Source organism: Halichoeres trimaculatus, unplaced genomic scaffold, assembly GCF_033239565.1.
Source record: "Halichoeres trimaculatus isolate MK-OKI-2021-1 unplaced genomic scaffold, fHalTri1.1 fHalTri1_scaffold_7, whole genome shotgun sequence".
Classification (NCBI taxonomy): Eukaryota; Metazoa; Chordata; class Actinopteri; order Labriformes; family Labridae; genus Halichoeres; species Halichoeres trimaculatus.
In genome coordinates, this window is record NW_027437185.1 from 10,753,483 (window position 1) to 10,762,271 (window position 8,789).

Below are 8,789 nucleotides of genomic sequence, written 5' to 3' on the forward strand. Positions count from 1 at the left end.
TTGGGGACAATCCCAATTCTACCCTTTGTTTTTGGTTTGCTTGTAGTTGTTGTAAGTGTACGGCAGACTGTAGCCAGAGGCTATCAACTTACCTCCAGGCGTTGTGTAAGAGGGAAGTGGAAGCTGGCGCTTGCACTCGGTAAAGCCAGGTCAAACCAACCAATAGAAACTATTCTCTCATCCACCAGCGTAGGCCCCGCCCATTAAGTGCAGTAGAATTGGCAAGCAAAGAGTTTTAGTTAGTGTTTTTTCCACAGAGGCCCTAAAGCCCATTGTACAAATGACAAAAAGCTTCCTTTGCTCGTAGAGTCTTTTTTTCTTTATTTCCTAAAATGTTGTACAAACTTCACTCAAAGCAGAAAACAGCCCAAGAGCTGTGGTGTGATTCTCTCATTTCGAGTCCTTGACAAGAAATAACATCCCTGAAGAATTCCATTATGAAAAATGATTGTGACACAACAAATACAGAAAAAAATGTGCATTATTTGACAAAATAGATGTGTTTTCTCCCTTTAATTGTAGATTCTGATTCAGTTGGTGATCCATCTTCCCTTTGTACTCATTCATCTTTATCATATCACACAGTCCTTCTTTCACACAGTCCTTCTTTTCATTCCTGCTCTGAGGTAGAGGAGCTGCAGCCTCATCTTCGTCTGTAGATTCAAAGTCTGGATGGCAAACACAATGAGAAGAAAAGTAATCGAGGAAGAAAAGGAAAAATAAAAAAAGGAAAACTTGGCACATCCTGAAGCTTATCTCAGACTTACATGAGGAATTCTGGACATCTTTCTCTGGATAACACTTTGTTCTGTGTCGCTGTAGATGTTCTCATCCTGATTGGGGTCTTCCGCTAACATGTACAACTCTCCAGCATGGACTTCAGAAATATTCACCTACATGTGGGATGGAGAAACATCATCTCTGACTGCCATGGAAAATAATAAACCAAACCCAGATAGACTTATCCCCCCCCTTAGACACACACACAGCTTCCCTGTTTGGTACATCCAGACAACGCAATGGACAACTTTTACTTTATGAGACACACCAACCTGAAATGTTTGAGGGTTGAATCCCAGCCACAAGGTGTACCTGTAGTCCCAGGAGCGCAGGGAATACCCCATGATCTTTATGTCTTTAAGATCGGGGAGGTCAGAGTTCACCTGAAAGAAGAATTTAAGCTGATATCAGACTGATTTAAATGTTTTTTTTTGTTTTTTGATGTTTTTTTTTATATTTAAAGTAGAATTAAAACCCATAAAAAGTTACTGTATAACATATATATGAGAAAAAGATCTCAAAAAAAACAGGTGGCCTGGGTTTGGGTCCGGACTGTGGCCTGTTTCCATATGTCACTCCCCGCTCTAGGTCCTTTTCCTGCTCTTTCCACTGTCCTCTCCTGTCTCACTGAAGGCATGAAAGCCCCAAAAATTGACTTTAAAAAAAGTTTAAGAAAATAACACAGGCTCCCTACGAACCCTCTCCCTCTCTTCTTATTCCACATCTCTCAAGCTGTTGGACCAAACAAAATCAAAAGCCTCATAAATCTAGAGCACAGCGACTCAGCTTTTAAATTTAAAGCCTTTGGTACCTGTGGTAAATCAGCAGGCCGTGGGTACTGGCTAAAAGATATGGCCTCCTCATCCTCTCCTCTCTCCCTGTGTCTGAAGGTGTAGGCCAGGTTGTCTCCTTCTGTGCACAATTCCTCCTGAAAGAGAAAAAAATCAGACCAAAACAAAGAAAATGAAAGAGTTATCAGGACCACAGTCATATTACCATTAGGGTTTCTGCCTCTCACCTTTCACTTTCTTTGACTCGGCAGGGAAAGAAAATGCCAATAGAAATAGACTCCAATTCATGATAAAATAAGAATAAAAAAAGAACTAAGCAGGAGATTACATTTCAAGCCCAAGTTGGAATCCAATTTTCTAAAGACGACACGTTATACACAAAAACTCATGCTAATCACTCAGAACTACACTTTAACTTGAGCAACATAAATATCTTTAAGTTGACGTCCCATAAGAAGTATAAATCATGAGTGGTGTACAGCCATGCTTCAGTACATCTTCTTGTCTGAACTCTGGTCTCTGCAAGTCTTGTAAAGTGGTTAGTATGTCTAAATTAATAACATGTCTTAAACAGCCAGCACAGAGAGCTAAACTGACAACTCTGAGGTTGTTACTTTAAACAACATGCTTTCAAGTCATGGTTTATAACATTGTCTTAAACAGCACACATCACTCTGCTGTTAATCTCTCTCTTCACTGGCTTCCAGTAGCAGCTCCAATCAAACTCAAAGCTCTGCTTCTGGTTTACAACAGTGGCAAGAACAGCTCCTGCCTACCTGGGGTCCCTCATCCAGGTCTACACTCCTTCTCACCCACTATACACTACTTGAGCAAGACGCCTGGTGCTTCCAGCCCAGTACAGCTCCAAATCTCTAGCTAGACTCTTCACCTCTGTTGTTCCCAAATGGTTGAATGAATTACCTAACTCTATATGGCCCGCAGAGTCCCTTTCTACTTAAAGAGATGTCTGACGACTCATCAGTTCAGGGAACACTACAAGGCTTAAGGCAGAAAACAAAAAACGGGCACTTCCTTTGGCACTAGATGGCAGCACCTGTCCCCAAATAACTTTGTTGCACTAACTGAGGTTTTCTCTTCTGTCTAAATTCTTGCTTGTGTTGTACAACACTTTTGACGAAAGTGTCTGCTGAATGAAACTGTAGAATTGTAGAATGTATAGTTTACAGCAGTTACCCTGAGGGCCATGAGTCAGCATTTCTGCAGATTTAACTGTTGGGCTTACCCATAGTTCAATGAAAGTTTGGTAGCATAAATCACATAGCCTCTACACAAAATGCAGAAGTATGATTTTATCCTGAAGAAGATTTCATGAAGTTTTAATATTTCTATGAATAACTTTTATTTGTTTTCATTCTTTTTGTGGAGCTTTTTGGTTGAATACACACCAAGTACGAACATTAAAGTCCTCCTTAGACACTCTGGGAACTACTTTCTTCTGTTAACTGATTCAGTGTGTGATGTCATAAAACGTGTCTAATTGTCATCTTTAGGTCATCTCAGCCCTCATTGTTTCACACACTGCACGCCAGATGCCATCTAAGGCCGTGGAGATTCAGTCATCTCCAAATAATAACCTCAACTAACAAACTGCAGTTGCATGGGGGAAAAAAAGCTTTTCAACTCTTGTTTTTATTTGTAGCTTTCCAATAAAAACAAAAAAGAAACACAAGCAAAAAATGTTGTTTTCTGAGTGTTGTAAAACATTAAATAGAGACTTTTTTTTTTTTTTTTTTTTTTAAGCTCTATGAGTTACCCGTTCATAACACTTTCTCATGAGCAGATTTCACATGAAGAGTCATTCACAGAGTCATAGGAACACATTAATCCTGCACCATTGTGCAAATGGAGTTTTTGGGAGGAATCAAAACAAATGTTTTGCTTAGCATTGTAAACAGAAAAAGGGAGAGGGTGGATAATGATGATTAAAAGAAACAGTTCCAGACATTTTTAGTCGTTCTTACCTGGAAAGAAATATCAGGACAAGGTTCAGGTGCACTGTGGTCAGCCATGTAGGACGTGGTGGGGAAAACATCCACCAACTCCACCACGTTTCTTATTACTTTTTTAGCTGGAACAGAGAGAGCAGGGTCAGCTGCTGAGTATGTTTTTACAATCACAGAAATGAAAAAGTGAGGGTTTGAATCACTTTCATCATCACAGCATTTACAAGGAGATATCCAAAACTCTGAGTGTGTGGAAAAAATAGTCCAACAACTTTAGGATGGTGTTCCTCAGTTTGAGATTGAGAAGAAAACAGGGATTTTATCATCAACAGTACATATAATCAGATTCTGAAAATCTGAATAATTCCCTGATTAAATTACCACAGCCAAATAATAATAATACTAATACGAAAAATGCATGATTGGAAATGAAGAGACTTGATTCTGTAGTGGAAATCACTGCATAAGCTTAAAATCACTTCCAAAATCTGGAAGTCTTTCGTCTGTGGACACAGTTTGCTGTAGCATCCTTAAATACTGATTACTGTAGCATGCAAAGACGAACAGTCCCATTATTTCAAATTAACATGTCTATAACAAATATTAGCATGATCTGCATCAACATGATTCCAAATTGCTGACAACTTCTAACCTGAGCTCATTACGGACTGAGGTGATCTGGGAAATGTTCCTGTTATCAGTAAAATCAAAATTTGGCATCCTGTTTGTAAAGATGTGAGGGCATCACCCAGTGTATTACCGTATATGATAAACATGGATGTTAGTATCTAGATTTACTTTATAATCTTGCTGTTTGGACTTGTCCCTGGACTAAATACTGCATAGCTACACTGTGGTCTAAAACCATGACTCCAGAAAAACATGAAATGCAGAAGTAGCCTCAATCAATTTGTACACCACACAGAGTTTTTATATTGTGTAATTTCTTAGCATCTTACCCTTGAACTTCAGACCAGATTGTTTGAAAACATCAATGAAAGGGAAGGTCGGCTTCCAAGACCATTCACGGATTGTTGTGACACCAGGAACATAGTATATAAGAGGTACACGAGTCGTCACATCAAAGTTAGAATACTTAGCCCATTCGCCGTGTTCCCCTAAAGACCATCCTACATCAAACATATATTAAAAAAAAAAAAAACACATTTTAATATTTTTTACATAAAATAACTGAGATGGAAGTGAAAAAATACAGACAAGCAACAACATTTTAACATGTGGTACTTTAAAAACAGAAAGGTTTAAGGCAGTCATTGTGTGGATCTTTGTTCCTGCTTCAAATTTGATGACAAGGTTACTATTTACTAGTACTAAATACTAAAATACTAAAGGAATAATAAATGAATACTTTAAAGAAGGATTTAAATTAACTTAAGTTTCTAGGATATGAAAAAAAACAAAGAGAAAACTTACAAAAGGAAAATTTTTCCTGGTCAGGCAAAATATGTAACACCGCCCTCTGGTAGTGGCAGGAAAGACTTACACCCATTTGTATTGTTTTCCAAAAGAGATATTCTTAAAACAGATTTCTGAGACTTACTAACCATGGTCTGAAGTAAACACCACCATGGTGCTGTCAGCCAGCCTCAGCTCATCAAGAGTACTGAGCAGCCGTCCAACCTGAGCGTCCATGTAAGAAACCGCAGCATAGTAATGCTGGCGAATACGAAGCTAAAACACACGGCACACAGAACATTACAGTTGTACATTTCAAGGAACATGAACTAAATTATTCTTATCACAAGTGAAAGAGCCCTCAGTTCATACCTGGAAGTCCTTGGGTATTGGGCCGTAGGGGAAGCTTATATTGAGTTTTTCAACATCATCTCTCTTTCTTATGTCCATCCAGGGGTTGTAGGCCACAGATGGAAGGAGTTTAGGGACTTTGGGATCAGGGGCCAAAGTCATATTGTCCAGAGGGTATAGACTGATGAATTCCTGCAATACACAAAGATTTTTTTTTTTTTAAGTCGGTAAAAATAAAAAGCTTGTTTTAATGAATGAGCAGACCCTTGCATCAGAAGCAAAAACCTTCTTAAGCTTTCTAACCTTCAAGATACACAGAACTCAGGACTTTCCACCCATTAGCTTCTTGTAAAAAGAAGGATTATTTTTTTCTACCTCTTGTTAAATCCTACAGAGAGCTCTGCTCATGTTGGATTAAGATAAGATCCAACTGATGGGTCTGGATCTTCCCCTGTGTTGATGTTTGGTCTTTGTAAATATTAGTAGTGTAGTTTTAACCTGCTCTCTTTGTTAAGCATTTTCAGATAACATTTGTGGTGAATTGGTGTTATATAAAAACCATTTATCTTTTTTTCTACTTTGAGAATCAAATCATCAGACAGTTTAAGCATTAAAGACTATTTAAAAGTGCAAGTTTTGCTAAGGCTTATTCCTGCTTGTCTGATTGTTTCTGAAAATCAACGTTTACTTTGTGATAGCAGATCTTGTTTTCAAAGACCAAAATACCAAAGAGTTGAAGACTTTTCCGGGGACTCAAACTTCTCTGAAGCTCTGAAGATGACCTCTGAAGTCTTTGACACACTGCTTGTGATTATTCTGGGTTCTGCATTTCTTGCTGAGATTAACTGTATGAATAACACAAGGTGGAGTGAAACTATCAAGAAGTGCCGAGTGTTTCCAGGGGAAATATTAGGACATGTACCTGTGGTATCCTGAAGGGTATGTGTGGTTTGTGAAAGCCCACAGCCAAAAAGAAAGGAGCCTCATTGTTGGCCCGACTCTTCAATAACCTCACTGCTTCGTCTGTGCTCTCCAGGTCAGGCAAGGTTCCTCCAGGCTGCTCTGTCACATTCACTGCACAGAGTAAGTTGGTGTGGAGTTCACCATCCTCCCCTTTGCACATCTGTCAAAAGTTTTTATAAAAGGAATTAAAACTAAAATTAAAAATGTTTCCTTGTACTTAGCTGTAGAAGTGCTTATCAACTTCCCGGTCTACACAAAACTCATCTGGTATTGTTACACTACAACTACAGTTCTCATTGTCCTCGGCTGTAAGTACAGGGAACACCGTTCAGGTTAAAGCCCCAGATTTAAAAAATGCACAATCTCAAATAATCTGTCCGATGAAAGAGTCTAAAAACATTACATGTGCAAACAAATCACAGCCGGGAGATCAAGTTGTAAAGTTGTATGAAAGCTATGTAGGAAATACTGAGCATGAACAGCAGAGAGGACTGAAGGCTAATGCTGCTAGCTCTGCAACATGTGCTGCACTTAGCAAACCAAGGGACATCATTTAACTTCAGACTTTGTGATCCCATGTTAGCTGTGTCACGTTAATTGTGTTAAATTTAGACTTTCCGAGGTTTTTCACATTTAAACTCTTCAGCTGGTCAAATTTCTGTTTCAACAACCAGCAAAGTAGTAGCATCGGTACATTTCTATGCATATCTGCCACAAAGTCCATGTTTATTCATCATGTTTTTAATCATTCTGAGCTATATTTATTGAAAACAAACAATTTTTTTGTTTGTTTGTTTTTTTCATCCAATTGGGTGATGTCTAAAGATGTCAAACATTAAGTTATCTTTTCCCCAAGCATGTCTAAAAATGTGCTTTTGAAATATTGCATCTAATTGTGTTCAGAAGATTTTGCATCAAAGACTAAAGAAAGATATTTCTTCAGTTTTCAATGCATGATAAGTCAGACACAAAGCTGGGTGAGCATGAGAAATGTGCAAGAAATCATGCATCATATGCATACCTTTTCTTTCTCATATCTAAATGAAGGTGGGTGGAAAGCAGGGGTGGACCAGCTGTATGGGTAGTCATCGGTGTGGTTGGAAGCAATACCTTGAGGATAAGACGGCAAAACCATTGTTGTTATACAATGGTTGTTGTGAAATGTCAAGATTTCCCTGAGTAAGCATAAAAAACATGCAGACCTGGTTCTCCTTAGCTTTGCTTTTCAGGCTAAGCATCGACAACTTAGTTCCCCTTAGCGTGAGATATAATATCACTTCCCTTTTCGTTTTTCTGCTGTGCTCTTTTAAATAACCACCTACATTTCCTACAGTAGATGTTTGTTTCAAATTATTATGATTGATTTTACCTGGATGAAAGACCTTGCCCACAGACATGGTGTAGTACCCCCTGGATTTAAAGAACTGTGGCATGGTTGTGTAGTTTCCAGCATGAACTCTCCAGTAGGAGTTGAAGTCGTAGAGCCTGGTGGTGTCAGGTCTGCGGCTGGTTAGCATAGACGTGCGGCTGGGAGCACACACAGCTTGCTGAGAGAGTGTGGTGAAATTAAGGATTTGATTAGTTTCAACAATAAACTGAGAGGATCAGCATCCAGTGACGAACCGACCTGTGCGTATGCATTGAGGAAGACTTGGCTTTTGGATGCCAGCTGGTCAATGTTGGGGGATTTAACCACGGGGTCCCCATAGCAGCCCAGTGATGTCCGCAGATCATCTGCCATGATGAAGAGGACATTTCTCCTCTCTGAAAGCAACGAACCGGGGTATAATTCAAACGGTGAGGCTGATAATCAATCACTGATATGAAAAACTTCACGGCTGGTGATGTCAAACAACAACATTAAGTAAAACGCTTGTTTTCGAAAGTTGTGCATTCAACAAGGTATTTCCCAAGTTCAAAAACTAAACTCACCTCTTCGTGTTGATACAGGTAGAGCCAGAGACAGAAGACACAGAGCAGGGAGCCATATCCGGACACATGTGCACATACTGCTCTGGAGACACTGACAAAAACACACAGTCTGCGGAGTTAATCTCTCATCCCGTTTACAGCATTTCCACGGCCAGCACTGTGTGCCTTCAAATAACTTCCTGGTTATCACGTTGGGGTACAGAGTCATTGTCATTGGTTGACTCGGCTCTCGCCCCGCCCCCAAGGCTAATTTCATTAGCTACTTTATGTGTCAATAATATGAGACTTTTTTTTTTTTTATTTCTTTTAAACCACCATATATGTACGTCCCGTCGCATCCTCCTCGGATGGATTTGTGCACACACCTTGACAGAAACAAAGATTCTTCTCAACTTATTTAGTAGCAATTATTTATCCACACTTTCTGCACAGTTTTTTACAATTTCATTGATATTATTATTATTATTATTATTATTATTATTATTATTATTATTATTATTATTGTTATTATTATTATTATTATTATTATTATCATCATTATTATAATTATTATTATTATTAATATTATTGCATCCATAAAATGTATTAAAAA

General features: G+C 38.7%; 1 protein-coding gene across 1 annotated transcript; it reads right to left on the reverse strand.

Moving 5' to 3' along the window:
* Positions 1 to 305: 305 nt before the first annotated feature.
* On the reverse strand, positions 306 to 8,367 carry ids (iduronate 2-sulfatase). The gene is made up of 13 exons (XM_074673333.1): positions 8,198 to 8,367; positions 7,893 to 8,029; positions 7,635 to 7,812; positions 7,287 to 7,375; positions 6,225 to 6,425; positions 5,324 to 5,494; positions 5,101 to 5,227; positions 4,495 to 4,665; positions 3,554 to 3,660; positions 1,592 to 1,708; positions 1,053 to 1,163; positions 768 to 893; positions 306 to 668 (listed from the first exon to the last, which is right to left on the reverse strand). Exons 1-13 carry the CDS (start codon positions 8,271 to 8,273, stop codon positions 594 to 596), a joined length of 1,686 nt encoding a protein of 561 aa, XP_074529434.1. The 5' UTR covers positions 8,274 to 8,367; the 3' UTR covers positions 306 to 593.
* Between the last annotated feature and the right edge of the window lie 422 nt (positions 8,368 to 8,789).